Source organism: Lolium perenne, chromosome 3, assembly GCF_019359855.2.
Source record: "Lolium perenne isolate Kyuss_39 chromosome 3, Kyuss_2.0, whole genome shotgun sequence".
Taxonomy (NCBI): domain Eukaryota; kingdom Viridiplantae; phylum Streptophyta; class Magnoliopsida; order Poales; family Poaceae; genus Lolium; species Lolium perenne.
Window position 1 is genome coordinate 182045780 of NC_067246.2, and position 16570 is coordinate 182062349.

Sequence of the window (16570 nt, forward strand, 5' to 3'; positions counted from 1 at the left end):
GGGGAAGGAAGACGATGGCTCACTCCAGGGCGGCACTTTGGTCGCCGTCGGCGAGGCCCACCGGTGTCTCCCTTGTCCCTTTGCCGACACACGATCCCGGCACGGCCGGCCTGAGTGCTCCCTTTCCCTGGAGGGACAGGTCACGTCGCCGACGTGCGTGCGTGCTCGTGCGATGCGACGGCGACAACCCCGCTCTGCTTTCAAAAAGCGCGGCCACGACCAACAAACGCTGCCGCGTACAGTTCGTTGAGACGAAACAGTACGCCGTATCACACCGCACGAACCCAGGAAACATCCATGATCATCCACACGTGCAAACGCAGAGGGAGACAAATCTTTTCATTCTTGATTGATACTAATACTACTAACCAACACGGAGGGAGACACATCTGCTGCTGCTACATAACACATTTATACATCATCCAATTCCTTCCTTCTAGGCTAGACCAGAACAAGCTCTAGCTAATTAAGCTACGACCAAAAGAACACCATCACCAAATTAAGCGCACTCCTGATTAATGCTAACACCGTCATGGCACTGGCAGTGACAAAAGCAAACCATTGACAGGGACCAGCACACCGGTTGGATCTTCTTCTTCCTTCTTTTTTTTTGGTGGTTTTCAGTTAGATGTTGCTACTACTTACTACTTAGTTGGCCTGGTTGACAAACGCTTCCAGGATGAATTCGGCTTCTGCGGCTGGTTAGAATCCGGAACCGGTCAGGACGTCGCAATGCCGGACTCCAGCTCCGGCGTGAAGCCATGCGGGATCTGGCTCGGATCCTCCCACACCAACCCGACCTCATACTCCGGGACATACTCCTGCAAAATTCATATTACATGATAAATTTGTGTTCTTGACATACTTCAATAGGTAAATTTGAGTATAGCAATGTATAATGTAGTGGGAAGATCCAACTCAGAAACTTCATTTACCTCGAGCTTCAGAACTAGCTCCTTGGCGGTAGGCGCTGAGATGACAAGGCGCCGAGCATCCTCCTTGATGAAACCCTCGCTGACGGCCATGTCGATGAACGACAGGAAGAAGTTGTAGAACCCGTCAACGTTCAGGAGCCCGATCTGGTCAAAATATTCAAGAGACGAGTCGTTAACCACTAGCTAGTAGTACTAGTACTAATTTGTATACTGATAATAGCAAAAGGGGGAACACCTAGCCATTAAGATTCACAAACAGATTTTATTCGGAAAAATAATACTCGAATGGATCCATTCCACGGAGGGCCACGAATCCTAGATGACAGTCCAACATTTGGTAGGGCCCATCAGGCACAAATAATAGCGATACTATATGATGAATCGAACTGGACTAACATTTAAACAATTCGATTATTCAGACCGTCCACCTCTCTACAGCTCCTGATTCGTGGCTCAATAGTCTACCATATGGATGCCAACAATACGTTCCTTTTTCAATGTAAATCTGACTCGTACAGGATCCTTCGGACATCATTCTGTTAGCTGTGTTTCAACATTTCAGAAAGATTTAAACTCTTATCTTACTAGCACAGGGTATTAACAACGGAGATTGCAGATCGCATGCTCCCCAGATCGACTATGTAACATTCTGAGATGGTAGGCTGCTTAAACTATTGATCAATGATTTGCCTCTGGATGGCGAAAGCTTCTAGACAATCACATGGGATGGGGCCGGGCACCACCAGGCCAGCCGCAATCAAGGCAAGATGTTAGCGCAAGATCGCAGTGGTTCTAAACGACTTTGTGATAAACTAATTTCTTAGATAGCTGCAACTGAGACAAGAGAAGGATTCGGAAACATGCAGGCAGCACACATGATATTTAAATTATTATTATTGCCTAATTATTAGCAAAAAGGCTATTTGACACGATGGTTCTCGAGCAACAAGGAATCGAAATCGGTCCTTACCGGCTTCTTGTGGATTCCTAGTTGGGCCCAGGTGAGGACCTCGAGCAGCTCATCCAAAGTGCCGTAGCCACCTGTGGCACAACACATAAGAGTTTCAGAATTTTGCAGGCAACAATTAACAGGAGATCTTGGTAGTACTAGCTGAAAATTGTCATACCAGGCAAAGCGATGAAAGCATCGGAGAACCGAACCATCTCAGCCTTCCTCTCATGCATGCCGGAGACGGCTCTAACTTCCCCAACAGGCTCTCCAGTGACCTGAGATTTTAAGCAGTAACTAGACTGTTAACCAGCAGCAGTGATTGAAAACCTGTACTGAAACTAGCAGTGCAAAAAATGCCCTGAGAAGGATGTGTGTAAACTGTAAAGAAGTTGTTGATGTGAAGCATGCTAGCATAACACGCAAAGCTGTGTGCGTACTACATGAGCTCATCACATACTCCATATACTACAGAGACCAGTTCCACGTAATGCATTATTGTCAATACCCATGACACATTTGTATTCTGCGGCTAGGAAGTAATTTTTTAGGTTATTAGTAGTTGCATATCCGGTAAAGTTCCAATGCATGGCAAGGCAAGCGCATGCTGCTATGCACTCTATGTAGCGATCATAAATCCATGTACTCATTGCCGTTGGAAAGGCGCATTAGATTCATGTGAGGAGCATAAATGCGCCGTGCCTCCCCACGAAACACAAGGCACAGCGAATTGAAGTGGCTAGCAAAATGGAGGGCGAATTAATGGTACTAGCACTAGAAGCATCAACCAAATAGTAGGGGGTTTCCAGGAGTGGATGGATGGCTCACCTCTCTGGGCATCAAGGACTTGGGGATGACCCTGCAGGAGAAAAGAGAAGGGCAAACAGAAAGACTCGTCAGATTTTAGCATAAAGCAGTCAAACAGTAAGGCCACAGCTTTTTTTCCATGGCAAGAAACTGGCAATGCACAGATAGATAGCTACAGTGTGTGTGTGTGAGTGTGTCTGTGCGTAGAGAGAGATGGACCGAATGAGCACTAGACAATAATTAGAGCAAAGAAGGGGAAGCAGTGGTAGCACTCCGAGAGGCAAGGGCTGGTTTTGAGCATGCAGGATAGGAGCCTTTCGGAAGCGAGCCCAAAAGGTGGTTCCACTTCCGTGAATGGAACCCAGAGGCATTCAAAATGCCTCCCACTGAGAGATGATATGGCCAAGGACTCAATCGCCTACGGCCTACCCCAGTGGCCACTGCTCCCCTGTGGTGATCAGAGAGAAAGCAAAGGCTGCCATTTTGATACAAAGAAGGCGCAGGAAGCATGCACGCACAGCCACAGGAGGAGCACTCATCAAAGAAGAGCCTTGCTAGAGGAGCACCTGCTGGCACGCAAACGACTAGACTAGAGAGAAAGAGAGGGGGGAGAGAGAGAGGTAGACAGAGGGATGATGAACTCACCCAATCACATGGCGTCCTCCATCATGAACTGCGTGGGAGACGAGGCCCATGAGGCCAATGGAGCCTCCTCCGTAGACCAGGTCGATGCCCCTCTCCACCTGCAATCAACACAAAGACAAGACGAATCAAGGACAGACCAAAATGTTGGGTTTCTTCTCCTTGTTTTAAATATATGTGGAAAATAGGGAAGTAGAAGAAGCAGCAAACAAGAAACATTGTTCTTTCGAGGAAGCAAGCGAGGTCACAACCATCATTGTCATCCATGACCATGACTCAACCGCAAGAGCAGAAATGGCAAACGAAACTTTTGGGACCAGTACTTATCCGTGCCGTGCTGCGAGTGAGGCGTGATCGAGCGGCCATGGCTTAGCTGTGTGTGTGTGTGTGCCAATTGCCATGCCACATGTACATGTACATGGCATGATCATGCATGCGAGGCGTGATCCATGCAGTGCGCTGTGCACCACGACGCGCTACAGCTCAGCAGCAGCCAGCAGACGCTCGTGCCGTGCCATCTCCCGAAGAACTCGCCGCCACACAAGAACGGGAGCATGATGCGTGGGGCTAGGGAGATGGGACGGCGAGAAGGAAGACGGCTACTTTTTGGATGGAGCAAAATTTTAATCCGGCAGGGAGACCCACAGCAGATTTGATTTCCAGGGGGGTTTTGACGCGTGGAAAGGGGGAGGGTTGATTTGATAACGTACCAGCTCCTGGCCGAGCTCGACGGCGGCGTCCTGGTAGCTCGCCTTGCGGCCCTTGGCGCTGCCGCAGTAGACGCAGATCCGGCGGAACCGGGAGGACAGCCTCTCGCCGCCAGCGCCGACGCTGCTCTCCGGAGCCACTCCTCCGGCGGCGCCGGCGTCCTTCTCCGCCATGGCCTCCACTGCCATCGCCTTCCGCGTGCGGTGGTAGGGGTTAGGGAAGGCTGGTGGTTCTCGCCGACGAGGTGGAGGTGGAGGTAGTTATTTGGGTAGGTGGGTGTGTGCGTAGACGTAGCGAGAGATGAGAGGGCGAGTAGGCTGGGCGAGGTTGCAAGTGCGGAGACTTGAGTTGAGCCGGATGTTGTGGGGGGACTCCTCCATTTATAGAGAGGACGCCTGGGACTATGGTATGGGTCATGGGTGGTGTAGGTTGGTGGGTCCAACATTGTTGGGGTATGTGGGGCCTGCAACTGAAGAGTACCTTTTATCTTCCTATGTTTTGTTTGGTTTTTTAATAATCCATTATTAATAATTAGCAGCTTTGCCAAGTTTTCTCATTAGTTTGGTTATTATTTGTTGGAGTTGGTAATGTGGGAGCTAGGGCCTATTAGCTCAGCCAAAAAAAAAAAAGTGGGTTCTAGTAGGGTAAAAGATTATTTTGTAGAATGACAAAGCTATCTCCTCTTTCATGGTTGAACCATGAAACCCCAATATATGGTGTTTTTTTCTCTTCCTCCGCGGATGATGTCTTTTTGCATGTTGGAAGAACTACATGTTTTTGTCTCATCGCATAGGATACTTTTGTTCAAGAGAGGTTCAAGCCCCTTACATCAAGGGTGGAAAACGGTAGTGCATTAACAAAGTTATGCATACATGCTTCTTCGCTTGACTACATTGATACGGTATGCACAGGGACGGAGGGAAGGGGGCATAGCCACCCCCCCCCCACCCCATTCTCGCAATACTAGTCAAAAAGCCAGAATCTCCGTTTCAAAAAAACCAGAATCTAAAGCCCAACAAATAGGCCCCATTAGAGGAAAACTTGATTACGTGAAGTAGATCAACCGTCTTCGCTAGCTAGCACGCACACACGATCGTATTTATGGTCGTTTCTTCTAGCCATCTGGGGCGCACACGCTGACGCCTCAGCCTCGCGCCCTCTCCTCGACTCCTCCACAGCTCCACCGAGACCAAACACGGCCGGCCGCACAGCTACACATGATGAGCGACGACGACGGTGGAAATCGAAGGAAGAAAGGTTTTCTACAATTCTACTCCCTCCTTGCTCCTATGTGTGTAATTGTCTCGCAGATTTGATGATTAACTAGAAAATTTCTATTGTCCCCTTTGTGTATTGTGCATCTGTAGACATGAAGAGGAAAAGAGCTGGAATTCAGAAATTTTTCAGGCCAATTGGGTCAAGCTCACAGTCACATCCACATGAACAAGTAGACGATGTGCAAGCAGGCAAAGAAAATAATCCTAATTCCATTGAGCCAGGGCCAGGGACAATTATAATCACGAAAATAAGTATCTTTTCCATTAGTCACTTACCCATTTATAAACATACTCATTAGTGTCTAAATAGTGACACTGATTTACATTTCTTTGATATTTGTTGCAACTTTAGGTATGTTGATGTGAATAAATCTCGAAATAAGCATGACAAGACCACACTATTTCATCACTACAAAGTAGATGTGTTTAATGCTGCAATAGATCTTGAATCATCGATTCAGTTCTCAAGTAACTGAGCTTCTAGATCTTTGTACATCTTTGGATCCTAGATATGATAATTTTGACAAGTCCAAGATATGCAGACTAGTAGAATTTTTTTATCCTGCCGATTTTTCTAGTCAAGAGACAGATAGGTTGGAGTGCAGGATTCCACATTTCCAGCTTCATACATGCAACTATCCAGTTGACATAGGCATCCCAAATGGGCCTGCCGAAGATGGTACCCGGGGTTTGCTGGAGGCCCAATACCCGAAGAATAAGAAGATTCGGGAGCCCAAGATTTATTAAGGAAAGATAAGAGTTGTAATAGGAAGTGTTGTTTGTAATTTGGCGGGATGAGTTAGAAACCGTCCCGGATTCTGTAAACTTGTATAGCACGAATCCCTCGGCTCCACCTCCTATATAAAGGGGGAGTCGAGGGACGAAGAATCAATCGAATCATTGTCTGCAAACCTTAGTTTTCATATTCGTCGAGTACTTTCCGGCTGAAACCTTCGAGATCTACTTACCCTCTACTTCCAACTAAACCCTAGCCTACAATCCATAGGCATTGACAAGTTGATACCTTGTCAATTGGCGCCGTCTGTGGGAACTAGAGGCGTAAGGAGCTGATCTCGATGGCACGCTCAAGATCTTCGACATCGTCAACCGCAAGCAACACAATGGATCGAGGTAAACAGATCGCTGCTGGTCTTGTCGATTTTGTTCCTCACCCACCCTCCCGTTTGGATGCATATGCGTATCTGGCGGAGCCCATGGAGATGACGTTCGGAAGGTTTCACTTTCGCGTCGAGAAGGAAGGATCGTATCGTGTCGAGATTCCGATTTCGTCGGGATCGTCGGTGGTCGATTCCGATTTTTCAAACTATGCATCGTCAACCGAGTCAGGAGAAGAAGAAACCTCGGCGACACGCTACGTCAGCACCAGAGCAAGAGAGAAACTCGCCAAGATCTTAAACGACATGTCGTTTGAGTCATCTGCGGACTCATATATAAGCGATGGCTCAAGCGATGTCGACAGTTACGACTTCATCGACAAATCTCTCACAGTGGGCAAGGTCTTCATCAATCTCAACGATGATGTCACCAAACCCAACGTAGATCTGAGTACAAAGTATCATCAGATTTACGCCATTGAAGATCAAGAGGAAACATCTGAGGCTTTCGACAGTCTGGGAAATCCATACGTCGATCCCTCCAATCTGCGACAAGGCCTGGGCAACAAATACGTCGGGCCAGAGCCGCGAGATAGAGTTCAACTTTCACAAGCAGCGTGGGACAGAGCCGCGAGAGCTATGAACGGCACAGAACCAATGGCTACCACAGCCACACCAGAAGAATTGCAAGCATATCAATATAGGCTCGCACGAGCTGCCAGGGAATTGGAAAAACAGACAGCTGAGTTGAACAGGAGAAAGGAGGCAGCTTCTGCATCCAGCAGGAGAAGGGCAGATCTAAGTCGACAATCTAGAACTACAGGTGATAGCCACCGGGAGGCGCGGAACAGAGCAAGATCAAGGCTGCAACACATACCCGAAGCAGAAAGAGAGCACTTGGTCCAGAACCTCGACATGTCCTTCATGTCGATAGATACAAGAGGAAACATCATCCCTAAGACACCAGAGGCTGGGTATATGGCGACACATGCTTTTATCCTTGCGTCTAAACCACCTCCAGGTGATCCAAGGGAAACATTGTACAATATGGCGGTAGCAGGAGTTGGAGCTATGGGGACAGCGTTTGTATCAACGCCTCCCGAAGGAGTGGCAAGGCAAAATAGTCCACGACCTGCAGCAGCAACAGGCGGCAAAGACTCGAAGGGCCAAGTGGAGCAAGAGACACAGCAGCACAGGCAAGAGTCGACAGAGCGCGGCAAAGCAGAAGAGATCATCGGCAATCTCCGGAATTGACCGATGAAGATATGTGTGGCTTGCCATGCTTTACGAGGAGAGTCCGGAAAACTCGAGTCCCCTCAGGATTCAAGTTACCCGATAATTTCAAGAAGTTCGACGGCCTTCAAGATCCAGAGGATTGGCTAGTCGACTATCTGGAGACGGTGAAGCTCACAGGAGGAACTAGGGCAACAGCCATGCAAAGTATCCAGGTGCATTTGAGTGGAGCCGCACGATCTTGGATAAAGAAACTCGCTCCAGGATCCATCGACAGCTGGGAAAGTTTCGAGGATGTGTTCGTCAAGAACTTTAGATCCACGTGCAAAAAACCCGCGTCATTAGAGGAGTTGAGAGCGTGTCGACAGAAGCCAGATGAGCCAATGAGGAAGTACATCCAGAGGTGGAATATCATTAAAAACTCAGCAGAAAACATATCTGACGAGAGAGCAATAGATGCGTTTGTCGCAGGAGTCAGGCGTGGAGATTTCGTCGAAGATTTGGGAAGGACCAATCCAAAGACAAGATCCGCGTTAATGGAGATAGCAAATAAATGGGCAGACGGAGAAGACGCCGTCCACAACAAACGACACAGGTCGCCGAGAGGAGGACCGCGGTCGAAACTATCAACCGAGGCGAAGATTTCCTCGGACGTACCGAACTACGACGCTCCAGGACAAATTTCGGCAGGTTTTCGGACAAACACAGGAGGAAGCAACAGAGATGATTATCAGAGAAGCAGTGAGCAGCGAGGTGATAACAGGGATGATTCACGCAACAGGCAAAATAGCGGGCCTAGGTTCCCAAGACCTTTCGTGTCCCCTGAAGAGATGATGAACGGACCATGCCAGATGCATTTTTTCCTCGACAGCAACGGAAAAAGACAGTCAGGGCACTTGCAGAAGGATTGTCGAAATTTTCAAGCAATGTTACGGTATGCAGAGAACGCTAATGCGCGGGCAGCACAGAGAAATCCTCGAGAACCCAGAAGCGAGATTCACTTGCCGCCTCCTCCCGCGATTACAGATGACAATCGGCATCGGCTCAGAATAGCGGCGACACTGCACCACCACCTTATGTTGATCCTAATTCCAATGGAGCAGTGTTGATGATTCGAAGGGAAGGCCGTCCAATAGAGCTCGAAAGTAATCTCACGACAGGTGTTTATGGCGAAAAATGCCTCCACCAACAGCTTGAGTACCTTAATTGGTCGGGACAAGATATCGGCTTCACAATAGCAGATCATCCGCAGCAAGTTCCTCGACCAGGGCAGTCAGCACTTATTCTCACAAGATAGCTATCGCGGGATTTGATGTCTCTCGAGTGTTCATAGACGGCGGCAGCAGCTTAAACCTTATGTATGCAGATACATTGAGGAAGATGAACATATCCTTGGCAAACTTGAAACCAACAGACACAAGGTTCCACGGCATCACACCGGAGAAACCAAGTTATCCATTAGGAAAGATCAATCTCGACGTTCAGTTTGGGACCCGAGAAAATTACAGAATCGAGAGGCTCGAGTTTGAAGTCGTGGATTTTCCGTCGCAATATCACGCTCTGTTGGGACGACCAGCATATGCTAGATTTATGGCAGTGCCACACTATACATACTTGTTGTGGAGGTTGCCTGGACCAAAGGGACCAATCACGCTTAAAGGAAGCTTTGCCTTAGCCGATAAGTGCGACAAGGATTTCCACCGGTTGTCGAAACCTTCGGGATGCAAGCTGAGTACTTGGCGTCAAAAAGCATGACTGATTACGACGTCTTGCGACGTTGGAAGGCCAAACAAAGAATCAACTTTCGATCGAGAAAAATTCAAAAGAGGTGCAGATTCACCCGACAGACCCAAAAAAGACGACAGCTATCGCAAACGACATGGATATCGCATAGGAAAGCGCGCTCGTCGAGTTCCTCCGTGAGCACTGGAAAATCTTCGCATGGTGTCCAGCTGACATGCCAGGAGTACCCAGGGAACTTGCCGAGCACCACCTAAACTTGGATCCACTAGCGAGACCAATCAAACAACCTTTGCGACGTTTTTCGGAACCAAACCGCAAAGCCATGCGTCGTAAATTAATCGACTACAAGAAGCTGGTTTTATCAAAGAGATATTCACGAAGCCACATGGGTAGCAAATCTGTGCTTGGTGCCGAAGAAAAACACTAAGGTCCTTCGCATGTGCGTCGACTTTACGTGTGTCAATAAACATTGTCCAAAGGATCACTTTCCTCCCTATGATCGATCAAATTATCGACTCCACGGCTGGATGTGAACGTCTTTCCTTCCTGGATGCATATTCTGGTTATAACCAGATCAGGTTGAAAGAAGAAGATGAAGTAAAGACCGCGTTTATTACACCTTACGGCGTGTTTTGCTACAGAACAATGCCCTTTGGTCTAAAAAATGCGGGAGCAACATATCAAAGGATGATGCAGAAGTGTTTGGCAACACAGATTGGGAAGAACGTGCAAGTATACATTGATGATGTCGTCATAACATCAAAAAAGGGGGCAACGCTGATCGAAGATCTCAAGGAAACTTTCGACAACCTTGATAAGTTCTGCCTCAAACTGAACCCGACGAAGTGTTCCTTTGGCGTCCCAGCAGGAGAACTTTTGGGGTTTCTAGTATCAGCAAGAGGGATTGAAGCAAATCCCGACAAAATACAAAGCTATCGTAACAATGAGGAAGCCAACAAAGTTGAAGGAGATACAACAGCTAACGGGCGAGTCGCAGCTTTGAGTAGATTCGTCGCTAGGCTGGGAGAAAAGGCACTGCCGTTCTACGCTTTGATAAAACAAGGAGATAAATTTCAGTGGAACGAAGAAGCCGACAGAGCTTTCGAGGATTTGAAGCGCACAATTTCGACACCGCCAATTCTGGTGGCACCAAAAGAAAGGGAACCCCTCTGCTATATATCGCAGCCACACCCCAAGTGGTGAGCACGGTGCTAGTTGTCGAAAGGGAAGAAGAAGGAAAACTCCACGGCGTAAGAGGCCAAGATACTTCGTCGGCCGAAGTTCTATCACCATCTAAACAAAGGTATCCGCAGTACCAAAAGATAGCATATGGAGTATTCACGACAAAGCACGAAAATTGCGCCACTATTTTTCGGCACATCCGATCATAGTGGTCAATGAAGCTCCCTTGTCAAATATACTGAACAACCCAGAAGCTACGGGTCGTGTCTCCCTTTGGGGAATAGAACTTTCCCCTCGGGACATCACGTATGAAAAAAGAAAAGCAATAAAATCGCAAATACTGCCGGACTTCATCGCAGAGTGGATGGAGTTGCAAAATACAGGACCTCCGTATTTATCGAGAACTTGGACCATGAACTTCGACGGGTCCAAAAGATCGGAAGGAGCTGGCGCAGGAGTAGTACTCATATCACCCGAAGGCGACAAGTTGAAGTACATCCTTCGGATGACGTTCCCTAACGCATCTAACAATGAAGCGAGAATACGAGGCTCTCATACATGGAATGAAGATGGCGAAAGATGCGGAGCAACTCGACTAAAAATCTTTGGCGACTCACAAATGGTGGCACAGCAAGTTATGAACCAATGTGATGCGATCAATGATAGCATGATGGCATACAAGGAGGTATACAATGAACTCGAGAAGTTGTTCGATGGATGCGAAGTAAACCATATTAGCAGATTGAGCAACGACGAAGCCGATGTTCTTGCAAACATCGGGTCGCAATGCCTTGCAGTCCCGCCAGGTGTATTCTGGGAAGAAATAACAGAGAGATCCACTAAATCGACAAAGTCAAAAAAGAAGGAGAAGAAACCCTCGGGGGCTACCAAGGAAAAGCAAGAGGACGAAGAAGAAGATCAGGACCTGGTCATGGTGATACAGATACCGTGGATGCAGCCGTACATATCATACATCCTGAGGAAAGAAATACCCGACGATCCAGTTGAGGCAAGGCGAGTAATTCGACGCTCCAAAGCTTTCACGGTGGTCAAGGGAGAATTGTATAAGCGAAGTATTTCAGGCGTCTTGCAAAGGTGCGTCACACCAGAGGAAGGAAGAATAATTCTGAAGGATGTACACGAGGGAATATGTGGCCACCACGCAAGTAGTCGAGCTATCGCAGCCAAAGTTTTTCGAGCAGGATTTTACTGGTTGACAACAATCGAGGACGCCAAGGACATAGTAAGAACTTGCGACGCGTGTCAAAGGTTTGCCGCAAAACCTCACTCTCCAGCAGCAGAGCTAGCACCAATACCATTGTCATGGCCCTTTGCTCAATGGGGACTTGATATGGTGGGTAAGTTACACAAATCCTGGCCAGGAGGAAAGGAGTACATGCTAGTAGCTGTCGACAAGTTTACAAAATGGATAGAAGCGAAGCCGATAAATTCACCAGATGGAGCATCCGCAGTAAAATTCGTAAAAGGCCTCATCTTCAGATTTGGAGTGCCCCATAGCATCGTCACAGACAACGGCAGTAACTTCACATCCCATGAATTCAAAGATTATTGCGAAGAGGTGGGTATCAAGCTGAACTTTGCGTCAGTTGCACATCCTCAAACCAATGGGCAAGTCGAGAAAGCCAATGGTATCATCTGCAATGGCATTAAGAAGCGCTTGTTAGGACCACTGGAAAAAGCTCGACATACCTGGCCAGAAGAACTACCAAGCGTGTTGTGGAGCATCCGAACAACACCAAACACAAGAACGCAGAAACTCCGTTTTTACGGTTCATGGAGCGAAGCAGTACTACCAATCGAGATAGAGCACAACTCTCCACGTGTCGCTGAATATGATGAAGAAACATCGAGAAGAGCGCTAGAGGACGACGTCGACGCACTTGATGAAGCTCGAGATGAAGTATTATCTCGGGTAACCAAATATCAACAGGACTTGAAGAATTACCACAGTCGACGTTTGCGGCCAAGATCTTTTCAGGTGGGCGACCTAGTTCTTCGGCTCACGCAAAAAAGTCATGAAAAACTCGAGTCACCATGGCTTGGCCCTTACATCGTCACGGAAGTAATCGGAGGAGGAGCATATAGGATAAAGGACAAGAAGACAGGGGTGGAGGAGCCAAACCCCTGGAACGTGGCGCAACTTAGGCGGTTCTACGCCTAGAGTCGAAATATAGTCCTTGTAAAACTTCAGTGTACTGAAACGCCCGCGAGTTTTCAGACGCACTCTTTTCCTTTTTCGGGGCACCGAGTGGGGCCGGAGAAGGTTTTTAATGAGGCGGGCTCGCGGTGCTGCAATATAATAAAGATAGTGACAATATAACTTTTCTTCTTTATCGACATGACCAAAATCTTTGCTCCGACGAATTTCAATATAGTTCATCGACAAAAGAAAAACCTTGCCTTGGTATTCAAATACCTCGTGAGTCAATAAAAATACAAAATAGTACTCAGCAAAAAGCTCGGGGGCTCATATTCACCTTAAATATATATATGCCTTGGTTTAAAACCTCGCAAATATACAAATATAGTCAAGAGTCACCGAAACACTCGGAGGCTAGACAAACAGAGAAATATAATGATTGCTTTGCAATATAGTCATGGATTACAAAGAAGAAATATTTACAAGAAGAAAATAACTAGTCTTGATTCAGTATGTCATCAAGAGTAACTCTGTTTTCCTCAGGAGCAGCACCAAGAAAATCGGCATAATGGCCATCGGCAAAAAAGTCGGCATCCATCCGAAGCAGGTCCTCGATCATTTCTTCGGCTATGGGCGTAACCTTCGTGTTAATCCTGTCAACACCAACTCTCCGACGTTTTACCTTTTGGTGAACCTTCTCGACAACCTGGGCAAGGTCAAGTTTCGAGTGGCAGATCTGGAGCATGATAAGAGCAAATCTGGCGCCAGCTACTAGTTGAGCTTTGACAAAATCATGGATACTGCGAGCATCCTTAAACCTTTCCATCAATTCAGGAAGAGTTTTTGGTTGGACGTTCCGAGGAAACATGGAGTTGTAAACCATGGACAAGGTCTTGGTACAGAAGTCAAGGAAATCGCGAGTTTGAGAGGTGCGATCTTGAAATCTGACAATTTGGCGAGTCCTCTCCGGGGTAGCCCAAAACAAAGAACCATGATCCAGGGAAAGATTAACAAGGAGGTTTGTCCTAGCACTTACTCTCTCTTCCTCGGCAGCAGCATCAGTAAAGGCACCTATCAGAACAAAGAAGTGGAAACCTTTAAGAGACAATAGCATGAAGATGAAAGATATCAAAGGATGAAACAGGCATACCCGACATATCTGCACTGGCTTCATTCATTAATTCGAGCATGAAATTTTCTCGAGTAGTCGCCTTTTCAGCCTCGGAAGCAGCAAACTCCTTGGCAGCCACGGCCTCGCGAGCTTGTTGAAGAGCAACTTTCTCGGCTTCAGATGACTTGCGAGATTGTTCCATCATCACAAGTGTTTGCTTCTTCGCATACTGAAGCTGCTGTCGAAGTTCGTCCAGTTCTTGCGACAAGGTATCGTCGACAGGTGCAGTATCAGCAAAAGTTCTCCTCGCGTGAGAAGAAGAAGGCGACACATTGGAAGGAGCGGAAGTTGGAGTGTAGTTATCAAATATCAACTGAAATATAAACAGGATAAAATCAAACGACAAGCAAAGATAGAATTTTTCATTAATCTCTTGGAATAATTACAAGGGCATTACAGTGGAGCTAAGGAAATACGTGTCGCTAAACGACTACTTTGGCGACAAAAGCAAAAGAAACAAAGAAAAACAGAGGCATGCAACTAGACCTCCGGCCTTGACGAGCTAGGAGTCGACGCTGGCTTAATCCCGAGATAGGCCAAGATCTTCTTCGTGTTGGGCTTGGCCGCCTTGATCAACGACTTCCACCTTGATTGTTCTATTTGCTCGGTGTCGCCAACTTTCATCCAGTCGATAGTTTGTCGACTGTCAGCAACCAAGGCGACAGTGGTTTCAACGGCAACCTTCATATTCTCTTGGCGCATCTTCAGTCCAAGGTCTTCCGGTGTATTGAACATCTTGGCAAGGTTGAGGAAAGTCGCAGGTTCCTCCTTCTTCGGGAAGAAGTAGGGGAACAAGGCCGACAATACTGCATTTGCGTTCGATACACCTTCACGAATCTCGGATCCATGAAGCTCTAGATAGGAAAGTGCGTCAAGGACCGGATCATCGACAGGATTCGTCAGGTCAAAATCCTGGTTTGTTTGGACTGTCAAGGAAACAAAGTATTAGTGAAAAGGCAAGAAACAAAGGTTCTCCTAAAAATAGAAGGGAGCAGTAAAATCACCGAAAGTACGGCGACTCTGAGTCTTCAGGCGCTTGAGGATTCCTTCTTCACGAGAAGCTTGTGCAGCTTTGTGCTCATCTAAAGCAGCTGTAGCATCCTTAAGCTTTTTCTGCAGTTCCTCGACACCAGCAGCTTTCGCCTTGGCTTCATCAGCTTCGGTCTTGGCTTTGCTAGCAGCGAGGTCCGCTTTTTTGCGAGCCGCTTCACTTTGCTCAAGTTTTCGAGAAAGTGCGTCGGCGCGTTTGTTAGCCTCCGCAAGTTTCTCTGTCGGGATGTGAACAAAAAAGAGAGGAGCAAGATCAAAAATCGCGACAAGCACCAAGAGTAAAAAATCAAGGAAAAACAGCAAGTACAAAAGTCGTTACCTTCGGCTCTATTAGCATATTCACGGTACCCAACAAATTGGGAACCGATGCGGAGAAGATCCTTGATCATAGGCTGTTCAACGTGAACACAGAAAGAAAAACATCGGCATGAAAAAGAGAGAAGGTGTGAAAAAACAAAATAAGGAAAATATAGATGTCGACAAGCTTACATCATCTAGGAGCAGAGTCGACGAACAGCCCAACTGAGGGGCAGGTTCAACAATCTTTTCAACCCTTGCCCTTTTTGGTGAAGGAGCAAGGGGGCTGGATGGCGGAGTAGTGGTGACGACGTTTTGTTGAGGAGGCGAAGTTTCTTCTCCTTCAACTAGCGTGTCTGAGGCAAGTACAGTACGTGACGTGCTTGTCCGAGGAGCCACGTCAGTAGTTGGAATTTCTTCCTCGTCATCGCTAATAATCAAAAAATCGGCAGCATGAAAAGCAAGACAAGCTAAATATTTCGAGTACAAAAATAGAGAGAAATAAAGACGACTTACGAGCTGATGAGGGATTCGGCATAAAGATCGTAAGTTGCCTTCGGATGAGAAGGAACAACTTCTTCAGCCTTAGAGGTGCCAGAATCTTCAACATCAGTCCTTTTCCTTTTGTTCTTGGGAGAAACAGCAGGAGGAAGGGATTGCGTCGATTCACTGGCTTCAGACTCAATTTCTTTTTCATGAGAAGCCGCAGATTTGTGAGAACCCGCGATTTCACTTTCACGAATAGCAGAACCTTGAGTATCTTCGGCAACGATGGCCTGTTCTTCGACTTCTCCACCCTCCGGAAGAGGAGGAAGGGAAGTCATGATAGGATGGTTCTGTAAAAAATAGTGACCAGAAGGAAAATTAAAAGAGATGACAATATAATGAGGTGCAGAGAAAGTGCAAAATAAGGTAAAAAACTCGGCAAGACAAAATACCTCGGGGAGTGGATTGGCGGCGCTGTACGGTTCCACGCGACAAGAGGAAGGAATTGGGTCTTTACCCAGGCGAGAAAGTCTTCGAATCAACTTCTCCAAGTCCTTGGTGGAAAGATCACCGGAGATTCTGTTGGCGTCATTTTTGCCAGAATATGTCCAAAGGGGATTTTTGCGAGCCTGGAGAGGCTGCACTCTAATCCTAAGGAAATAGGCAGTAATTTGAACACCAGAAAGCTCTTTGCCTCGAGTATTTTGAAGCTGGCGAATACGAGACATGAGCGCCTCTGTCGCCTTTTTCTCTTCCTCGGAAGCTTCGGCATCCCAGGAGCGGCGGCGTTGAATTTTGGCACTTCCGTCGAAAG

At 47.2% G+C, this 16570-nt stretch overlaps 1 protein-coding gene across 1 annotated transcript; it reads right to left on the reverse strand.

Moving 5' to 3' along the window:
• Positions 1-326: 326 nt before the first annotated feature.
• LOC127342780 (cytokinin riboside 5'-monophosphate phosphoribohydrolase LOG) lies at positions 327-4386 on the reverse strand. The gene is made up of 7 exons (XM_051368788.2): positions 4044-4386; positions 3337-3434; positions 2713-2743; positions 2063-2162; positions 1906-1976; positions 936-1079; positions 327-821 (listed from the first exon to the last, which is right to left on the reverse strand). The coding sequence occupies exons 1-7, from the start codon at positions 4227-4229 to the stop codon at positions 720-722; spliced, it is 732 nt and encodes a 243-aa protein (XP_051224748.1). The 5' UTR covers positions 4230-4386; the 3' UTR covers positions 327-719.
• Between the last annotated feature and the right edge of the window lie 12184 nt (positions 4387-16570).